Source organism: Nannochloropsis gaditana (assembly GCF_000240725.1).
Source record: "Nannochloropsis gaditana CCMP526 unplaced genomic scaffold scaffold097, whole genome shotgun sequence".
NCBI lineage: Eukaryota > Eustigmatophyceae > Eustigmatales > Monodopsidaceae > Microchloropsis > Microchloropsis gaditana.
This window is the reverse complement of record NW_005803856.1, coordinates 42630-64264: the sequence shown is the minus strand read 5'-3', so window position 1 is coordinate 64264 and position 21635 is coordinate 42630. Positions and strand designations below refer to the sequence as shown.

The 21635-nt window shown below is 54.5% G+C and overlaps 3 protein-coding genes across 3 annotated transcripts; all 3 read left to right on the top strand.

Annotated features, from left to right (window-relative positions):
• Window positions 1-1733: 1733 nt before the first annotated feature.
• Window positions 1734-2402, top strand: NGA_2069800 (uncharacterized protein; the record flags this gene model as incomplete). Its single annotated transcript, XM_005855793.1, has 1 exon — window positions 1734-2402. A coding segment is annotated over one exon (518 nt), but the record flags the coding sequence as incomplete, so codon positions are not given.
• Window positions 2403-8855: 6453 nt separating this feature from the next.
• On the top strand, window positions 8856-10673 carry NGA_2029800 (c transferase). The gene has a single exon (XM_005855791.1). It carries the CDS (start codon window positions 9070-9072, stop codon window positions 10456-10458), a length of 1389 nt encoding a protein of 462 aa, XP_005855853.1. The 5' UTR covers window positions 8856-9069; the 3' UTR covers window positions 10459-10673.
• A 10311-nt stretch (window positions 10674-20984) lies between these two features.
• Window positions 20985-21420, top strand: NGA_2119610 (yth domain containing 2). Its single transcript, XM_005855795.1, has one exon. The coding sequence runs from the start codon at window positions 20986-20988 to the stop codon at window positions 21361-21363; it is 378 nt and encodes a 125-aa protein (XP_005855857.1). The 5' UTR covers window position 20985; the 3' UTR covers window positions 21364-21420.
• The last annotated feature ends 215 nt before the right edge of the window (window positions 21421-21635 follow it).

Genomic DNA, 21635 nt, shown 5'->3' with positions numbered 1-21635 from the left:
ACAGCAGCAAGGACGGCAAGAGAGCTCGCTCCTCGCCTCTCCTGGACTCTCTTCAACCTCTCATCCACCGCGGGTTCCCCCTCGCCCTCCCCACCCGTCCGGCATCCCACCACGCAGCCCCCCTACCTCGGCAAATCCGAATGCCTCCTCCTCCCAGAAACAACAGCTTCGATCTCGGCAGCAACAGCAACATACATACCGTGGGCATGACGGCCACTACCGGCTGTCGTCAGGAAAACATGTCGTGAATAATCTGCCGACTTGTCCTGCCCCCACCCATCTTTCCTCGTCAAACCGCGTTCCTCTGGAGCGTGCCGTCTCGGCGCACGAGCTTGCCCGTCTGCCTACTCCCCAGGGGGACTATGCCCGCCCCCCTCCGACGGGTCTGCGTGAAGCTGCCGGGCGCAGCACCGCTTCGCCCTACGGAGGCACAAATCACCTGCATGCAGGCCTCGGAAACAGCACCACGACTCCCAGTGGTCCGTCAGATAGACCCATTCCAGGTGGAGGAGTCAGCACGAGACCGTCAGCGGCCTCCTCCCTTTTGCAATCTGCTTCGGGAACGGGGCCAGGGGGAAACACCCTAAAGGGGAAAGGGTCGGGAGAGGTTTTCGAGGGTGGCAGCTACGAGGCCAGAGGCTTGAAGCAGTCGAAGGGGGGGCTTATGGGGAGGGCAGAGATGCCGGGCTCAGTGCCCTTGATCCGCCACGAATCTCTGGCGGCCCCTGACGACTCCACAGCCATGGGACAAGCCTCCTCCGCCCGCTTTTCCTCGGCCACGGCCACAGCCCTGGCCGAGTCCCCCTCTTTGCAATGGCTACGTGTCCAGTATCAAAGGACGAACATATACGCCTGGAGCAAGAAGCAGCTCTCCGCCCCCGCTGCCCTCTCTGCGGTGGAAGGTCCCGGAGGGGAGGAAGACGACCCGCTGTCACCGGAAGGACAGGTGGCGCTCTATCGACGGTCACGGAATCAGCGGGTGCTGGAGGAGGCCAAGGCCCTTACTCTGAAATGCACGGGGGTCCTGGGCATGCCGGAAGAGGAGGAGGACTCGGACCTGTACTTCATGTTGGGCGGGATCGATGCACTGCTGGCAGCGCAACGCGAGGGGATGGATGGCGCGGCTGGGGCTCGAAAAGGTAACGTGAAGAAGACCGCGCTAACGAAGAGCATGGGAGATACTGTAAAGCGTAAGAACCAGGTGCTTCGACTTCAGCAAAAAGTTGTATTTGAAAGCGACGCACAAATGACGTCGCAACTGTTGTTCCACCCCTTCGAGCCGCTTTTGATTGCCTCGGACGACCACGCCAACCTCCGGGTATGGAATCACGAGGACGGGAAGAAGCTGGGCGTGTTCAGGAACGAGCCGATTCCTAGCAAGGCATCGAGGATCACAAGCCTGGCTTGGTTGAACGAGGCAACCTCCTCCCTCTTGCTCACCGGGACGGATGAGGGGGTCGTCCGCGTGTGGAGCGGGGTGGTCCCGACGGGGGCGGACTGGGTTCCCCCCCGTCTGGCGACAGCCTTTTTCGCCCACGCACTCGTGGGGCGTGGCTTCGGCGTTGTCACAAAATGGGTCCACGGTGCAGGCCTCCTCCTGACGGGGGGAAGCTCAGACCGGCTTCGGGCCTGGGACTTGGAGAGGGAGCAGATGGTCAGGGAGTGGGAGACGGGTGGGGAGGCTTGTGTGACATGCCTGGCTGCCAGCACGCCTCACGGAGGGGCGGGCGGGCGGGACTCAGGGGGTAACGGGGCGCGTGGATCGCAAATCTCATCCTCGCCTCTGGTGGTTGCCGGTTTCGGTGACGGCAAGGGGAAAATCTGGGACGTACGGGTGGATAAATGCGTTGGGGTCCTCACGGAGCATCAGCAATGGCTGGTGCTCACTGATTTTGTCAAAGGGGACCGAGAATTGCTCACAGGCTCCTTAACTGGTGAAGTTCGCGCCTGGGATCTGCGAAGGCTGAAGACTTCTCTTCGTACGATGGACGTGGGCAAAGGTCCCATGACAGCCATGGCGGCTCACCAGACCTGTCCTCTCCTGGCATCGGGATCTTACAACCAGTTCATCAAGATGTTGACGCTCGAGGGGGATACTCTCAGCGTCATCCGCTATCACGACGGGATCCTTGGCCAACGGATCGGTCCCGTGGCAACTTTGGCGTTCCACCCTTGTAAACTTGTTTTGGCGGCTGGGACTACAGACTCCTTAACTAGTATTTATACAGCTCATTTTCCTCAAGCTAGCTAAAACTCAAAAGGGAGACTACAGGAATACAAAAAGATACCATGCACATAGACCTTCTGGTAAGTAAAGAGCCAGATATATGAACGGATTTCGGTTCCCGAATGCAACTAAACGGTAAACGACAAGGCGTGTTGGGTTTGATCGTTCGCGGCTCTTCGCGTGCCATTCATCATATTTCTTGAAGTTAAAGTGATGCAGTATTTTTTATGACCTAAAGGAATACAGCAGTTTTCATGAGTTCCTGTTTTAAAATCACAAAACCACAAAATCGCAAAATCACCAAAAAATGGTGCAACTGTTATTATAAATGTATCACCCAGCTTTATCAAACCTCGGGCACAATACCAGAACCCTACGCAGTAAGAAAAAAGGTCCATCTACTTTCCACGAGGCTGCATACGCTGGAAGTCTTTTTCTAACAGGGCTAGAAGCGGACTGTGTTCTCTTTCTCGAAGAATCCTTCAGGATGCATAAAGCATCCCATTCATATACGATGTTATCACGTAGAGAAGAAAAATGTAATAATTCAGGGGTGTACGGCCATCACCAAGGGAAAGGAACATAGAAAATATGCGGCGCAGATTCCAAGAACAAAGCCAGCAGCAGCTGCATGGGCCAGGCCGCTCGCTTGAAAAGACGGCTTCGCTGCGTCCCGCCCCTCCTCGTGCGACCCCCCCGTTGATGCCTTCCCACATTAAATGATAATGTTTTTCAACATAACAGGTGAAGGATGAACGACAGGTTGGCCGAGCTTCGGGCAAAGGGCGGCGGGACACCCTCAGACAGTGTGGGAATCGACATGACGCGTCTTCAGGGCCGAGGAGATGGTGCTGGAGCAGCGCCGTCGGCTGCCGTAACTAATGCAAGCCAGCCACAATACATGAACGATTTTTTCACTGACGTGGAAGCAACAAAGGAGGATATTAATGCCATCAAAGAGGCAATTCGACGAATGAGTGGCATCCATCAGGAAGCTTTTTTGGCCACGACGGGACCGCGAGAAGCGAAGCTAAGTCAGGAACTTAATGCCGTCATCCAAGAGACGAATCCCAAGGCTGCGCGAGCGAAAAAAATGCTCAGCAAGATGAAAGATGAAACCACAAAGCTGCGACAGGATTCTCGGTGCACTCCGTCCCAGCTGCGAATACGGGACAATTTGACCAACACTTTGACCAGAAAGTTCGTGGACGTCATGAAGGATTACCAAAACGCACAGACAAAGTACAAGGCGTTCATCAAAGATAAAGTCCAACGTCAGGTCCAGATCGTCAAGCCTGACGCCTCAACTGAGGAGATCGAGGCGGTGTTCAAGTCAGGAGGAGGGGGGGACCAGGTTATAACACAAGCCATCTTAAAGGGTGCGAACGAGTCAATACGAAACGTTTATCAGAATGTAGCGGATAAATACCAGGACGTGTTGACCTTGGAAGCGAGCATCGCGGAGCTACACCAAATGTTCTTGGATTTTGCATTGCTTGTGGAGCAACAAGGCGAAATGTTGGACCAAATCGAGTATCAAGTCAAAGGGGCGGCCAACTACGTGGAGGAGGGAACTCTGCAGGTGCAGGGTGCCATTGCCAACGCGAAGAAGGTGGGTGTAAATGCAGTCAATCATATTGCATACACTATGTTTCTCTGTCCGCTGAGTGAATTGTCTGGTGGGATAATTTCGAACCCTCTTCCAAATTATGTTATCGCTCACTGCGAGCTCCTGACGTTTCCTCCTGACACAGGCGCGGAAATATCAATGCTGTATGCTTGTCTGTATCATGGTACTGGTTGGGATACTGGTTTTAGTCTTGTTCGTATTTAAAAAGCAAATTGGTCTGTAGTCAAGTTGGACGGGTGCCGCGCCCCAAGAGGGAATAAAAGAATAATGGATAATAGAGTGTACTCGAGTCAGGCCGACATGTATTAGAATTTCGTGCTGATTCTTTGAGTATTTTCTTCTTGCTGTTGGCCTGAAGCCATGCGTCACGACTCATGGTACGGATCGAGGCAAGCAAGCATTTTGACGGGGCAGACGTCAAGTGAGCCAGGCCAACATCGCAGCACAACATGTAAGACACATTCGTCAACGGCAATGCTGGGCACCCTGTAATCGAAATCACGTCTGAATGTCTCAACCATTTCGAATTTTTCTTTTGTCCTGAGGATTAGCATACCATGGGTGCTGTCGCCTCCCTCAACCATGCTTCGGCCTCAGAGGATGTCAGCAGCGGACTGATGCGCTCCCACACCTCAGCGTGATACCGGTCCACCCACTTCACCTCTTCAGGCGAGAGCAGGTCTTGTTTGATAAGTCGCTTAGAGATGGGTATGTATGTCAGCCGTTCAAACCCCAAAAACTTGCGTTGCCGGGGATCCTGCCCTCCGACCCCCCCCAGCCCTGCTCTCTCCACGACGATCAGCAAATTCTCGATCCGAATCCCGAACACCCCCGAGGCATAGTACCCTGGTTCGTTGCTCACTATCATGCCTGCTTGAAGCGGCGTTCGGTTCGCGAAATTAAAAGATATTCCGTGCGGGCCTTCGTGGACATTAAGAGCCGCCCCCACCCCGTGGCCCGTGCCATGGGCGTAGTCGGAACCCGCTTGCCACAAGGATCGACGGGCGTACGCGTCCAGGACGAAGCCAGGCGTACCCTCAGGGAAAACGGCCGTGTCCACGCCGATGTGCCCTTGCAATACGCGCGTAAATGCCTCCTTCTCTTCCTCGGTCGGCTCGCCAAAGTGCACCGTCCGGGTCACGTCAGTCGTCCCGTCCTCGTACTGCCCACCAGAGTCCAGGAGGAGCATCGTCTCCTTAGTCATTTCTCCACAGGTCTCAGGCATGGCTCGGTAGTGGATGATCGCGCCGTTTGGCCCGCTTCCCGCGATTGTGTCGAAGCTTACCCCCAGAAATTTCTCACGACGGGATCGGAAACCCGTCAGGACCTGATCAATCTCCACCTCGCTCACAGAGCGCGTTTGGATTTCCTTCTCCAGCCATGCCAAGAACTCCACCTCAGCCGCACCGTCTCGTAAATGCGCGGCGCGCATCCCTTCGAGCTCTGCCTCGTTTTTGACGGCTTTGAACAGGGTAATAGGGGTGGGGTGGAGTAGGAGGGACGGCTCGGAGGGTACCTTGCCGGTTGCAGCCACGGCTCCATCACCAGTGCTTCCGCTCACTTTCTCGTCCGTGACTTTTCCTTTCTCAGGGGGCATCGATGCGGCTCGAAGAAGGGCGTAATTGCTCTTGTCGGGGTCCAGCCAGATTTTTCGGCCGCTCGCATGGGCCCCTGATAGGTAAGAAAAGATCTCGGCATACGGGCGAATCTCGGCCCGGCAATCCTTCTCCAGGTGGGCGCGCGCCGTAGGACCCAGTTTTGCGTCCTCCACGAAGACAATAACCCTGGCACTTTTTTCCTTCCCGCCGTTACCGCTATCAAAGGCCCCCTCTCGCTCCAGCACCGCGTAGGCCACTGGCAAAGGACAGTTGGGCACGTCCTCGCCCCGGATGTTCAACAGCCAAGCTACCTCATCCAAAGTCCCCGCCACCAGGACGTCCGCCCCCTCCTTGGCCATTTCTTCGCTCAGCCTTTTCACCTTGTCGCTCACGGCCTCCCCGGCGAAAGCCAAGGGATGGATTCGCACCGGTGCTTGCGGCGCGGGCGGTCGCCCCCCCGCCGTTCTCCACGCCAGGTCGATCGGGTTCGTTTCCGCCACGTTCAAGGGCTGCACCTGCACCTTCTTGCTCCCAAGCGCCTGCGCGAGGTTCTGGACGAATTTGACCGGATGCACCGTGGGGTCCAGCCCCACGACCGCCTGGGCCGATAGCTCTTCCTGAAGGTAAGCAGTCAGGGAGGGCACGCCCTTTTGTCCTTCCCGCATCAGCGTCCAGTCAGGCCCAAGCTGCTGCTCTGCTTGCAAGTGATAACGTCCATCTGTCCACAGTAATGCCTGCGTGGGCGTCACTACAGCAGTGCCGGCGGATCCATCAAAGCCGGAGATAAAGGCCCTGCGGCAGAAGTGGTCGGCGGGGTATTCCGATAAGTGGGGATCGCCAGACGGAACAATGAATGCAGCGAGTCCACGCTTGGACAATTCATCACGGACTTGCGTCAATGCTGCACTGCGTTGCTGTAGCGTGGTAGCTGGAGGAGAGACCGCTTTGGCAGGGGCAGCGGTTGCGCTGACGGAGGCGGCGGCGGTGGTTGCACAAGGAGGGCGCGCGCGTCTGCAATGAGGAAAATTAGTGAGTGTATTGGTGCCTCCTGACCAGGAGTGCGTAGACTTAACGGTGTAAGAGCACGTGCTGGCGAACTGACTAAGATCGGTGAGAACCTGGCAAATCTTGTTCTAGATACTCCCTTGAGCGTACCTTGGGGACATTGCCGAGGGAATTTCTCCTAGTGATCGGCCTCTACAGCCCATTAATGTCGCTATATGGTGATGCCGCGAAGGTAGTACGGTCCTGACGGGCCGCAAAAAACAGGCCGTCGGCTTTACCATGGCGAGGACCGGGAGCAGCAGGAGTAGCCCCGGGCGTCGCGACGAAATCATAGACGGGACACAGTTCTGGAAAGAATATTCCACTGTAGTAGCTGCGTCGTTTATGCCTCCGTTGTACCTGTTGGTGTCCCAAAATGACGCAGCAATGAAATGGACGTATTTCGTGCATGCTTTGTCAATCTTGAGCGATCCCCCTCTTTACCCAGCCCCACGCTCTCGCCCCTTCGCCCACTCCAACCCACCTCACAGCGAGCATTGCTACGTCCCGTTTGCCCCGTTTTCCCTGAAAGAAAGTAGAGGCGGGCGCATCATACGTTGGGGACGCTACGTATCGTCTAGCTGTATGCTTTATTGACATCTTGATGATTCTTTTCCCAGTCACATTTTGGAAAGCTAAGTTGCACTCGCTTGCAGGGTTGACGTCGGCGGCCCACTTGAACGACAACTTCATAAGAAAACGCAAAGACCCCACTTTCCACAGCAATCAAATCTTTCGTAGATATCTCTCCCATATGGACACTTTTGGACATTTCTCTTCCAAGCTGTCAATGAACAGCGGAGACTACACGTAATCATGGCGGTGTCGACAGCAACGCTGGCTCAACTACCCATTTCCTCATGACCAGAACCTATGCGTTGTGCAGAAATTGCGCTGCTTACAAGGCAATGGTGGCCCTCATGTTTGTCAAGTGATTTCCTTTACAATAACCCGAACATAACATGGCAATACAGCTTTCCTGAGGAAATTTGTCTTTACTCCTTGTGAGCTCCGGAGTTTGGGCGTCCTGTCTGGACTTCCCCGCAACTTGTCTGGATTTCCCCGCAACTGAAGAGGAGGGTGAGTGCACTCGCAATGTGAAAGCAGTGAACAATGGAAAAATCATGCAGAGATAGTGAAAAGGACAGTACAGGCGACGAAAAGGAAGAAGGCGTGAACATTTGTACCTTGCTTCTTCCTCTCCTTGTCCTGGGCCTAGGCCGAACCACGCTTAGTATGTCCCTCTTACGTCGGCTGGGATGGACATTTGAGCTCGCTTGTCTCCTGCTTGTACAAAACGTGACAAGGGCGAGCAATGGCAAGGGCCGTGAGCAGAGCGCGCCGTCGCCGACACGAGACGTGGGAAGATGAGAGAGAGCCTCGGCAGGGCTGTCAAAAAAATTGCGCCGTGGTCGCGCAAGGCAAGACGATTTAGTTTCCGCTGACCAGCGCAGCACGCAATCACGCTTGTCGCTCACCAGTCTGATGTGTCCGATCTCAGCCAGTGTGGAGCATTTCCCTCAGACCATGGGATTCCCGGTGCCCTTAGCCTTTCTTCCGTCTTCGGAATCTTTTCCTTCTGTAACAGCGGCAACGGCATGCTCCTCTCTAAAAGGAAATAAAATGTGCCAGCACTTATTTTGAGGGAGAAATTGCATTAAAGTATGGTTGACAATGACCCGACCAATCAGGGAGTTATGGGTCAACTTTAACAATTATCAGCTGTTCGAACTTTCGATTCGTCGAGGGAGAATGTCTCAAGGCATGACATTGTAAATTAACGTCGAACCGTCCACATTTATTGATGATCGATAGGCCTATTACATCAGAAATACCACAAGGTGTTTGCAGGTAGAAAAACGACGGCCTCCTTGAATCTCGCCACGAATGCACAGCCAATTAATGTTTTCCCCCTGCTCATATATCATTTCTAAAGCCATTTTATGATTCTTCCTATCTCCAAATTGGTTGCCTTCGTTTCGGATGTTTTGTTCATTGCGAGCAAGACGGGAATAAGCGGCTCGGAGCGCTCGCTCCAGCGTTTCCGCGAGTTCCGCCTCGAGCAGGCCCATGCCCCCCGAACTTGTTTCTGTGACCTCTTGAACGCCTTCACGCGCGTGGAAAGCCGCTCCAGACGCACGAAGTGCCACATTCCAAACCTTCATATACCACAATTCAGGATTTTTCCCGGTGACTGGCCGTTTGGTCTTGCAGAAAAATAGCTGCATTGATGCAACCTAACTCAAAATCGTGCCTTCTAGTCACGTCTAGTTCCTTTCCCCATTTAAAACACGGTAGTACGACCACAGATCACGTTGGATACTATGGGAAGCGATAACAATGGAAAGCGGGCTAGAAGCAAGTGGCTTCTACCAGCAACGGCGCTGGTCATTCTCTTGGGTAGCTTGCTTTTTTTCGTGTCCGAGTCGCCTGACCATGTGCGCGGACTCGAGGGAGAGGCAGTGGGGCGAGACTACAGTGCCAGATCTTTTACGAAGAAGGCGCTAGAATTTGCCTCAGACGAAGCCGGCAAACTTGCCCACAACGTCCTACCCGAAGGAATCTTGCGCATGGGAAATGCCAACGAGGAGCACGAGGAAGGGCCGTCGAAGCCAGTGGCAAGCATAGAATTCATCATTAAAAGATTTGAAGAGTACCTGCAAGAACTTCACATGGAATTTGACAAGGTAGTGGTTGGCGATAACCCAGTGATCGCGGCGGAAGAGGTTTGGGAAACCTTTGTGTCCCTGACGCAGAAGCACGTGCTGCCCCTTGACAAGGAGTACTCGCCCCCCAGGCTTGACCCCTCTGGCGATACCACATTCATATCCATGGCCACCTACCGCGACGAAAACTGTCCCAATACTCTAACGGAAGCTTTCAAACATGCAGACAAGCCTGAGGGACTGCACGTGGGTCTGGTGGAGCAGAATTGCTACTCGAATTGCCGAACGGGCGTTCAGAAAGATCTCAGCATCGGTCTCGCCCCTCCCGACGTAGATTGCGTGAAAACTTTCTGCGAAGGAGAGATGGGTCAATATTGCAATCACTTGAGAATCTTGCGAATCAATGAAAGCGAGTCTTTGGGCCCCGCGATGGCGAGGTACTTTGCCTCCAAGCTCTGGAACGGGGAATCGTATTTTATGCAAATCGACGCCCACATGTTCTTCGCGGAGAAGTGGGATATGGAGCTTAAAAAGATGATGACACTAGCGGAACGGCCGAATCCTGTCATAACCAACTATCCCCCGCCCCAAGGAGGACACTGGCAGCGGTCCATCGGCCTCAGGATGTGCGAGGGATACTTTTGTGAACCCGGGATCGAATCCCAGATAGTACGGCTGATGGGCTCCTCTAGGTACGAGCATGAGGAGCCACCAACACCTCGATTTGCGCCCTATGTTGCTGCCGGCTTCTTTTTCACAACGGGCCAGTTCGTGGTGGACGTGCCTTTTGACCCCTATCTGCCCTGGGTCTTCATGGGCGAGGAGATCCTGCTCTCTTCGCGCGCCTTCACAAATGGTTACCACATATTCTCCCCAACCATCAACGTACTTTCCCACATTTATGTCCGACGAAACAAGCCTAAATTCTGGGAGACGGTAGGGCGGACTTTCAAGCGTCCGGGCTTTCACAATCGGTTGAACACCATCGCCATCCGTCGAGTGAAGAACATGCTCGAATACCCTGAGGTCGACGACGAGCTTGTCTGGCCTCAGTCCCTTAAGGTCGATAAGGAGAGCTATGGTATGGGTAAAGTACGGAGCTTCGCTCAGTACATGGAGATGGTGGGCTTGGATCAGAAGGCCAAGACCAACCAGCGACTGGAATGGTGTGAAGCTGGTACCATTCCGCCGGTTTTGCTGCGGATCGAGGAAGAAGAACGACTTGCGGGAAAGTCAATTGTCGACATGAGAGGAAAGCAGAAAGGCAAGAGCACAGCCATTCAAAGAAGATGATCGACGGATAGCGAGAAGTGAGGGGTTCCGATTATGAAGTGGCGGAGAAAACTGACGCGACTAGCACGCGCGCTGTCAGCTATCAGGGAAGTCTTCTTACTTACCATAGTGTTAGGACGAGGAACAAAACAAGTGTTCTAGCGTTGCCCTTGATGCCTTCGTTAGAGGAAGCAAAAGTAAAGAATGCGACGGGATAAATAAATACTTTAAAGCCGTTGGGATTTACTCCGATGAATGTCGAAAATTTGGCATCATCACTTGATGTTGGAATGTGGCATTCTTGGAATGGCCTCACGCTTGGTTGAGTTCACAGAGCCAGAAAGTCGCTTTTACTCCAGAAGTTTTCATCTGGTGACCATCTGAGTTTCAGATATTGGTTTTCGTGAAAATAACGCGGTCAAGTGTGTGTCTTCCCCGAGTGCCCTTCACCAAGCATGCGCCTCAGACTGATTACAAGCATGACCTCCTAAGCTCTGCTTTCTCGCTTATCTAATGGCATTCCCCCCCCCTCCCCACCCCTCGCGAAAACATGGCCATGAAACTTCAGTCACACCCTCGGCCGGTGCTCCCACTGGCAGCCCACTTGCCTGGCCACTGGGTGTGACACAATGTCGTATAGATCAGTACACTGGCTCAGGTCCCACTCGGACGCATTTCCCCTTTGTATATTCATCTAAATTGCACCGCTTTCCTTGGCATAATGCTCTTTTGTGGCGGCTAAAATTGAATCCACGGTCTTCTTAGCATCGCCCAAAAGCATTTGGGTATTAGGCTGTATGTATGTATGTAGTGACGTTATAAGCAGCTTGTTCTTTGCACCATTCCTAGTGCCATCAATGGAATCGGTCACGATCTCCCGGCACTCGTCGCTTCCATCGATCCAATGTTCCCATTTAAGTGTCTGTCTCCAACGCACCTTCACAAACAGAGGGTTATCCACACCGGCGTATCCAGAGGCCATCGACCGCTTCATGACAACGACGTTTTTACTCTCCCAAGCTCGAATCACGGGCATACCCGCCAAAGGGCTGTTTGGATCTTCCTCAGCCGCACTGTTGACCGTGTCGTTCGCCCCTATCACAAGGCATGCGTCTGATTCGTGGATGTGTTCATTTATTTCGTCCATTTCCTGTACCACGTCGTACGGTACACCCGCTTCCGCCAGTAGCACGTTCAGCTGCCCAGGCATGCGCCCTGCCACTGTCGTGACGGGGGTATAGAGAAGTTCAGCATTCTATTTTTCTTGGAAGGGGGTTAGGGTTGGGGTCATGGGACTCGACAGAAAGTACATCTCCAGTCCGAGACAAAGACTTTCGAAGTAGCCTCACCGGGATGAATGCCGAAGGTAGTCTTGATGCCGTGATGGTGCAGCTTTTCAACTAGCTCGGCAATGGCGTACTGAGCCTTGGCCACGGCCAGACCTGTAGCATTTTGGGGTAGGGGGTGTGTGTAAGTGAGGTAATTCAAACATCCCGACGCCTTCGGAGGAACGATATCCAAGGTCACTTCTTGTCACTCTTCTGCAGCAGGACTCTTCTCCCTTTCGTCGGAATTATGTAGGACGTACCATAGCCGGGAACAATCACCACCTTCTTGCTATTCGTCAGAAGCTCCACAGTCTGCGCAACATCCGTCATGGTCGGCTCGCCCTCGATCTTCATGGCCTCCCCCTTGCCCGTCGACGAAGTGCCGTAGCCCCCCAGGAGCACGGAAACAATGTCACGGTTCATCGCTTTACACATGATGTGGGTCAGAATGGCACCGGACGACCCAATCAATGCCCCGACCGTCGTCAAGAGAGGAGAATTCAACATGAACCCCTCCGCGCACAATGCCCAGCCACTGTACGAGTTCAGGACAGTCACCACCACTGGCATATCGGCCCCCCCGATTGATGCAGTCATGTGTGCACCGAGAGCTCCACTCAACAAGGATCCTGCTCCAAGGCACGCCAGCGCCCCTTCGGGCGAGCCGGCCAGACCAAAGCCTACTGCACTGGCGGCAGTTCCGACGCCGAGGCCGAGGTTGATTGCGTCCCGACCTGGGAGGGACAAGGCCTTGGAATGCAGCCAGCCTTGCAGCTTCCCAAAGGCAACGACGGAGCCCGTGGCTGTGATGGAACCGATCACACTTGCGAGGTAGACTGCGGACATGCGGGTGGAGTCCATGATTTCTGGATTCCCCAGGTAGAGCGTCGCGTCCCCGACAGCCGTTCCAAGCGCCGCCAGCCCCACGAGCGAATGGAAAGCGGCGACGGTCTGGGGCAGCTCGGAGGGGCCCACCTTGGCGGCAATTCGCACGCCCATCAGACCTCCCCCGCCGAGGAGACCCATGACCCCTGCGAGAACGGGCATGGGGGCTTGGAGAGAGCCCAGAGTGGCCAGCGTGCCCAGTCCCACGCCGCTCATCCCAAGGACATTGCCGAGCCGTGCCGTCTGCTGGGAAGACAGCCCCGCGATACCTCCCACGCAACACAGCGCGGAGATAAGGGAAACGAGGGACGTCAAGTCTTCGCCGTGGCCGGCGTGGAGCCCGTACAGATACCCGGCGGCTAGGGTCCCGGCCGGGATGGCGTAGAGGTGGTTGTACTCGGGGGCGTCCTCTTTGCGCCGGAACATGTCCAGCATCGCTCCGGTCACCTTGAAACCTCCGCCGATGTTGACCGCTGAGATCAGTGTGGCGCCCGCTCCCAGGACCTGGGCGGTCAGGTGGCCGTCGTGTACGCCGTGGGATAAAAGGATCATTCCCCCCAAGGCCGTGGTCCCACTGATCGCGTTGGTCACGCTCATCAAGGGCGAGTGCAGAGAGTGGGCTACGCCTTGGACGGTGTGGTACCCCAACATGGTCGACAAGGCGAAGGTAGTGAGCATGCTGTTAAACGCCGGGCCAGGACCCGCCATTCCCAAGGCCACCATACCCCCCGCGCCCACGCTTCCCCACAGGGCCGTAGTCAGAAATGCCTGTCGAGGGTCGACCGCCACCACTTGAGCGTCCTTTGCCTTCGCTTTCCCAGCCGGCGTTGTGCCTGTGGCCGCCGCCAGACTCGGAGGGGGGGGCGGAGGCCAGGTCAGCTCCCCGTGGTCTGTGATCAGACATCCCCGGGCAGCCTCATCCTGGTGATCGATCTTGAAGACCCCTTTCTCCTTGGTCGTCTGTGGCCCGAGGGAGAGGAGGAACTTGCTCACGTTATTGGCGAAGAGCGTGGAGGCCGTGGTGGGCAACCGGGAGGGCAGGTCCGTGAACCCGACCATGGTCACGCCCTGCTCCGTCGTGTACACGCGGTTGGGCTCCGAGCCCGCCACGTTCCCCCCGGACTCGGCCGCCAGGTCCACGACCACGGACCCCGGCTTGAGGAGAGCCACCATGTCCTCGTGGATCAAACGCGGGGCCTTTTTCCCCGGAATCAGCGCCGTGGCTATAATGATGTCGCATTCCCGGCACTGTTCCGCCAGGGCCCGACGGGCGGCTTCGTGCCAGGCGGCAGACATTTCCTGGGAGGAGAGAGACGATCAGCTCGAGGACACGCAGACAGGGTCGGTCTCTCTCCGCAACACATTGGAGCTATGAACCCCCCCCCCCTCCGACCAGACTCGTTGCCCATCCATGTCTGATGGGCCGAGCAGATGGACGGAGGTCACGTACCTTGGCGTATCCGCCCGCGCCGCTCCCGTCCTCTTGATGGGCCACCTCCACGAATTCCCCTCCCAGGCTCTCCACCTGCTCCTTCACCACCGGGCGCACGTCAAACGCCCGCACGACCGCCCCCAAATTTTTAGCATGCTGTATTGCCGACAGCCCCGCCACCCCGGCCCCTAGGACCAGCACTTTGGCAGGTTGTACCCGTCCGGCCGCCGTTATCTGCCCGGGCACAAAGCGTTGGAAGGCATTGAAGGCCTCAAGAACGGCTTTGTACCCGGCGATGTTCGCCTGCGACGATAGGACGTCAAACGCCTGTCCGCGCGAGAGCGTGCGGGGCAGCTGATCCAGGCCCAGGACCGTGGCTTTGTTCTTCTGGAAGGTTTGCAGCAATGCGGGGTTCTGGGCAGGCTGTACGATGGAGATCAGTGCTCGGTCTTCTAGAAGCTCGGCTTCTTCCACAGACGGTGGGCGCACCTTCGTGACAATGTGCGACCTCCAAACGGCGCCGGTGTCCACAACGGTGGCTCCAGCCGCCAGGTACGCGGCGTCGGTATACCCGGCGCGGGCCCCAGCTCCTTTTTCGACGTTCACGTTGATCCCCTGCGATACCAGCTTGCTCACGGTTTCAGGGGTCCCCGCTACTCGGCATTCACCTGGATATGTCTCACGTGGCACCCCGACAATGAGCTGGGCGTATGGCACCCCTGCCCGCAGGCCTACGACGCCGCCTGTTGCTGGTGCCCCGGCGTTTTCGGAAGCCGTGGGGACTTTCGTGCTAAATGCCCGTGAGAAAACCAGGCGTCGCTGGGCCACGTATGACGATGAGATAGGCACATGCGCTTGGAAACAACATGCTTGAGGTTTAGCTGAGGGAGCGGTAAATTTAATGCTACCTATGTGGCGGCGGGCCCGTACACTCGCCCATGTCCTTGATGTGCCCTTGGAGACAGTAGTACTGCAGGCTGCATTCGAGACCTTTACTCGCTGTGCTAACACCTTGCGAAGCATGCTAGAACCTGTGAGGACATTCATGGGCGTTAGAGGTTTTATGAATGGGGTAGTCCGTCCACAAATTAACTGTAGCCTGCTTTTCTGTGTGAAGTTTCTTCTTCACGAGCACCCATCACAACCATTGCAAATATGCGCGTACTCTCACGGCAGAATTTCCGCAGCAGTTCCATTTAATTCATCAGAAATATAGACTCGGGGTTTGCAGGGCAGAACACCGCCCAAGAATGGTGCCATTTTTTTCTCCACGGTAGCACGGGTGGGCTCTTCAAGCGCCTTTAACGTACAAATTTGGCGAGATAGTCAGCCACTGGCAGCAGTTGGAAGCGGAACGACACCACGGGGATAAAAAGGGTGCACAGATGCCGTCCGCGTCCTGCGGCATGTTTTCAAGAGGGTCTCAGAGCATGGTCTTGATTTATTGCTCCCTTGACGATCGTTGAACGGGTGTTGCACTCGTCAATTAAAAACCAAATAGAAACAGTTTACGACAAGGGCTACATTTCGATATGTTTTTGTAACAAAATAAAAAATCTTTCATCATTTTCCTACCAGTTGAGAAGGGGGAGTCTTATTCAAACAGTGGGGCACGTTATTTTATGACTTTATCCGCCGTTCAAGCTCGATTTGGGGTTTCCCAAGTACTTTACTTCTTGACCGCCTGATCCATTGCATTCAACCACTGCAGCAAAGCATTGGCCGCAAGACGCCATTCTGGATCCAGCATGGCATCGTGCGCCGTTGGAAGAAAGACTGGTGGTTCTGCATCTACGAATCGTGCCGTTTCCTCCACACCTTCTTTGTCCACAAGCTTGTCGCGTTCCGCCCCTGCGTCGAGAAGAAAACAAGGAAACTTGTCAGCGAGAAGCGCGAAGATAAAACAGAACGCCGACCACAGTCGAGGGAGACACTCCTCGGGAAGGGAAATAAAAGTGCTCGGGAAGGGAAATAAAAATGCAGGATCTATTAGGTCCCACGCTCAGGGAAGCCTCCTCACATGCCTGGTGATAACTGCAGACCATCACGCAACTTTTGATTCGAATCTAGATTATGCCATCAACAAGCTGTCGAGTGTCCGGGTAACGAGACCTCTTTCCAAATATTCAAGACAATCCTCCCCCCTACCGATCACGAGACGAGACGGGACTTCCTTCACCCATCGGCCCTGCCCTGTCGCCCCGTCCGCGCGCAAGACCGGCAGTTCCTTGAGGAAATCCTTAACATCGATGCCGACCACAGAGTCCTTCTTCAGCCTCTTTTTGTACTTTCGAAGTAAGTCAGGAGGAAGCGAGGGGCTGAAGAAGAGCTCTTGACACAGCCAGTCCCACTCTGCCCCTTTCTTGGCCACAAAGCCCAAGACGATTTTCAGCGCGAGGATGAAATCTCTCTTGAGAAAGCGAGCAGTCATCGGACCATTTCCAGAGGGAGGAACGGAACACAGAAAAGCGACGCCCCTCAGTGGCGAGGGGGTGGGCTGCTCAAGCAGTTTGAGGAGGATGGCTCCGCCAAACGAGTGACCAATGAGGATCGGTTGAGGGGTGTCTTGCTCGCTAGGAGGGAAGGCAACCCTCAGAAAGTCTCGCAGATCTGCCGCGTGGGTATTGATGGTTATACTTGCTTCTTGATTGGGTGACGGAGAAGGAAAGGTGCCCCGACAGGAGATAGCGTAGCTGTCATATCCTCGTGCTGCAAAAAAGGGAAGGAAATGCTCGGCCCAACACCAGGCAGAATGAAAAGATCCGTGGATGAAAACCAGCGGTTGCTTACGGCGGACTTTGGGCCAAAAAAATGAAGACAAGGCTGCCAGTATGTTGTCGGGACCGGACGAGGACGAGGAGTGTGATTTGGCGCTGAGGACCTCCATGGACAACCCCGTATTAGGGAAGGTGACCGTCTCCGCGGTGACTCCGATTGGGGCAGGTACAGAGCTTTGAGGTGCAGCGGAAAGTATGATGCCTCGTGAAGATTTAAGAGGTATTACACTTTGAAACGCTTGAACATTCCCATCGTTGCAACGTAGAAGAAAGAAGGCGACGAGACATGAGGATAGGAGGTTCCTGCACAAATGCAAGTTAGAAATTGGAAAAAAAATAAACGAATTGAAGAAATGTTGCCCGCTCTCCCGCTCAAAATGTTTTCACATTGATCACCAAGCCGAATACGGCAGAAGAGATTTAAAATGTGATTCGAGCTTTATCGTATACGCTAGTTCTCGCATCCCTCGTCAGATCAAGTTCCAAAGCCACAAAAGTACATACCTGGTCGCAAAAATGGCTTCTCTTCGGCGCAAAACTCTCCCGTACGCGCAATTGCCCATTACTATAGCCCTGTAACGCGTCAGAAACGTCAAAATTGTCGAAGCTGTGACTTAATGTCCTCTATTTGGGGGAGTAATTGAGTTGCACCCCTCTGAGACTCCCGGGCTCGCCAAGGACCAGAGGACCTGTACGTGGTGTGGTAGAGAAATTCATGCCTGTCAAGTCCTTTGTTTTCCAGGCTGGTTGAGGCCAGGTTTTGAGCGCTTGTCTCCGTAGTAGCAGAAGGGAGGAAGAATGTGGACAGTGATGTCGTTGGGGACGCATTCATTTGTCTTCAAATAGGGTGCTTGCCTTCATTCGCCTCGCCCCAAGGGCCCCTGTCTACTCGCGTCAACACCCATAACTCACGCATCGTGTCACGTGCCTCGGAAATGACGCCTTTACTTTCACTTAGCCACATGCCAACATGTTTCAATCGAACTCTCCATGGAAGTTGGGGCCTCTGTCGGCAAACGTGCCTGCTGCCAGCCTTGTAAATGCGTCGTACCTGGGCAGGGGAGTCCGGTGAATTGCTCGCAAAGCCCCTTTACTGGCATCAAACACAGCTTTACATGTAAATTTGTGGGTAAAGCCGTTATCTAGACAGCAAATTATTGTGGTGATTATAATGGCGGTTTCCTAATTGTGGAAACTTAATGGCCTTTGATCTTGTTAGTGAGTGAGCGGAAGGGGCTGGCTTTTTACATTTAAATGAATACAAACGACTAACTTCTCCATCTTAATTTCCTGCGTAGTCGTTGTGATCACAGGTAGAGCGACGCGACTGAAATCTCTCGCAACTGGAACCCAGTAGGGCGGTTCGATGGTAGAGTGGTGGCGGGGAAGCACGGGGTAGTCAAACCGTTTGCTTCGTACCCACTGAAAAACAGGAAGAATGGATAATTGTAGCTCGTAGGGAAATAACGATTCATACAGGATAGATGTCTAGAGAATATTTCGCTGGTGGGCGCGAGGACTTGCGGGGAAAGAGACATCTCAGCCTGCGACGTCACCGTGATGCAAGCACGGACTGGCTTGGTTCTTACCATCGGCCGCACATTCCGTTTGAGGACCGGCATCATCCTCACGCTCTCCCTCCCACCCTTTCTCATGCACTGCCGGCCGAGGGCCATGGGCGGGAGCCCCGACGAGGGGGGTTTCCTGTCTCGTACTCGCCACCCAGGATGCCGAGACAGCACGACCCCCCCCCTTTGCTCTCGTTGGAAGAATGTGACGGTCCTTCGGATCATTCCTTTCCTTCCACGGCGATGCCACTTGAAGATTTGGATGAGGGACGAGGTTGGCGTCGGCCTCGCGTACCCTCTGGCCTACACTCGCACGCGATTCCCCCTCCGCCCGCCCACGCCTTCGCTTCTCCTTGGCCGTCTCGTTCGTTCCCGCCTGCGCAATCTCACTCACGCTTCGGTGGCCTCGAGCGTGGCGAGTCCAGTCGACAACACGAGCAGTGGGGAGTGGAGGACCAGCTTCGCCGTGATTGGGAGAGAGATCGTTGGGAGAGAGGGTGGGACAGAGAAGGATCCCGCTTTTTTGTCAACGTGCCAGAGAGAGTGAGAAGAAGCGAAAGAGAAGCAGAGACTTCGTTCAATCCATTTCCGGAGCAAACGTCGAAAGAGTTAGGGAAGAGCTTCTCACATCATGCAAAGGGAGGCCTCGTGCAGACGGGAGCTGTAGGGCGTGGAAGGATAAGGCAGGGAGAGCATGGCTACCTAGTGACCTTGTCTTTACCAGAGAAAGATCTGGGAAAGCCCACTTTTTCTCCCTCTTCCTCCTCGTCCTCTCTCTCCTCGTTGCGCGACAGCGGTGGAAACACGAGCCTTGCCCCTCCCGCGGGAGACGAGGTGGGAGGATCCCTCATCCAGGGCGAGGGCGACAGCGTCAACGGAAGCCTCGGTCGTAAACGAGGGCGTAGCGATCAAAATTGTGGATTTTCCGTGAAAAAGGCGAAAGGAAGCGGACAAATCCCTGCCGGAAAGGCACGGGATGGCATTTCAGTTTCCATTAAGAAGGACGAACAACTTGAACTCGCAGTGACCATCGTTCGCGCCACCTTTTGCGCGCATATTTCGAGTCTACACGGCCATTGCTCCGCCGACCCTGCTTTCCTTCCGTGTCCGTTCCAAAACGTGGGGGACTTGCCGCCTCCCACGGACCCCCTGGGCGAAGTGTTTGGCGTGAAGGCACGCTCCACGCTCTCCGAATGCGGTTTCCGAGCAATGCTACAGGGTGTTGGGGATGCCCTTTTGCGGATTATCCCGCGGAAAGGACAGGCAGGCGAACCCGTGGAGATCATGGTCTCCAAGGATCTGTTGATCGAGCTGCGGAACTATTTTTATTTGAAGTCATCAAATGCCAAAAAAAGAAAACCGACCCTGAAGCAAGAGATCATTCAGAGGACCGCGAAGGCAGTGTGCGTAGGGGCGAGCGCGTTGGGCAAAGAGAAGGAGCGAGGCTACGCTGAGATGTTGCTGAGTATTCCGTGGGACGTAGTTGCGTACTGTAAGAAATCCATTTTGCATCGGCTGACGGCGTTGGTTAAACGTGTGTCGGAGGAAGAGGAGAGTGTGCCGCGTGGGCTGCTTTCTAGCGCCCTACAGCGTTTATCACGTCCTTCCTCCGCTTTATGGTATGACTCTAGTCAAAAGATACTGAGGTGCGTTAAAAGGGGAAGGAGCATTACCGCAGGGTCGCGGATAAGGTCGACGGTTTATTGAATAAGGTATTTAACGTTGAGCGTGAGGTTGAGAATTATCCCCCCCCCCCCCACACACCTAGTCTTATGGAGCAACTCGACAGGCTACAAATTCCTCCAGTCCTACCAGACAGTGCTTTAGTCTCTTGCCGGGCCCACACCGAAAATCACCAAATTGAGCAGTCTCCCAACCTCACTGCTATGGCTTTAAGTAAAGATACTGGCACAAGTGTGGAAACTGACAGGAGGCGCATGCTGAAGCCCATGAACGACGTTTTTGACAAAACATCCCCTACTCTTGCGTGCGATGATGATGACAACGCTTGTGTCATTTATTCCCCCGAGCGAAATCTGGAAGAAGACACCGACGAACTTGGTTCTCCGGTAGTATCCCCGCCCCTTTCCCCGTCATCTCGAGGCATCCAGCAGACCGCTGCAATAGGTAGACAGGGAAAGAGAAAAGATTCCTATGAAAAAGGCCCTTCTGCCTTTTCCCTCGCTCCTGTTGCAGCTTGCAATACCGTTTCGGGCTTTCCTGCCCCGACCGCCTTGCCCGCCTCCTCGCTCGCTTCCTCTGTGCCTCGAGATCCCCGTAAGCTTGCGAGGGAGAAGATCGCGCATCGGACTACGGCTGTTAAAAAAGTTGATTTCCTCTTGCCAAATGAAGAAGACTCAGGCGATCATGGCAAACGCACTACTTACATGCGCAGCCATGTACTTGAAGCCATAAGGGCAACGTCCAGACAGACCTCTTATAGTAAATCATGCCAGCACTGTCAAAGTCAGCTATCTACGCTTCGGTGTGGGAAGTGTGGTAGGTGCGAGCATTGCTCTTCGATCATCTTTTGCAAGGGTGCCGAGAGGCGAAGCCGTCTGACGGAGATCGGCCATGTCAATCGATTGAGTGAACGGATGGATAGGGCTATTTGGGACGCATTTAAGGACGTGAAGAAAGGGTTTGACCCCATTTTGGCGTTAGTTCAGCACGCTGGAGTGAGTGTCAATTTTAGCCGGCCCGCAAAGGGCGAAACTGCGCTGATGGCGGCTGCTTTCCATGGCAAACTAGCAACTGTCAAGGAGCTCTTGAGTTTAGGCGCAGATCCGTGCCTAAAAACAGCTGATGGTCATACGGCATCGACATTCGCCAACAAATACAATCACAAAGAGTGTGCAGAGTTGTTGGCGATGCACCCTGTCGCGGTTCCCGCCCAGCGAGATGGAGTGCGCCTCGGGCATGCGAGGCAGCGCTAGTGGGTCTGTGCTGTCTTTTTCTATAGAAAAGGACCTTAAGTGCATGTCAGATCTTTTTAGCCTACATCTTGAGCGTGTGTGACGGATGGAGATAAACATAGTACTTCTTGTTCTGACATTTATACCTAACATGTGTTTCCAGAAACTGAGAGCGTATCCTGTGTCAGTTATTTCTCAGCTGTAACACAGCAGGTGGCGGCATCGATCGTCTTGTCCTTCGCGGATCGTCCTTGACAGAGAACAGCTCGTCCTCGGTAAAGGAATGCAGAAGT

Excerpts from the sequence above, each read along its gene's own strand:
- NGA_2029800 (XM_005855791.1), top strand. The coding sequence starts at position 9,070 with ATGGGAAATGCCAACGAGGAGCACGAGGAAGGGCCGTCGAAGCCAGTG.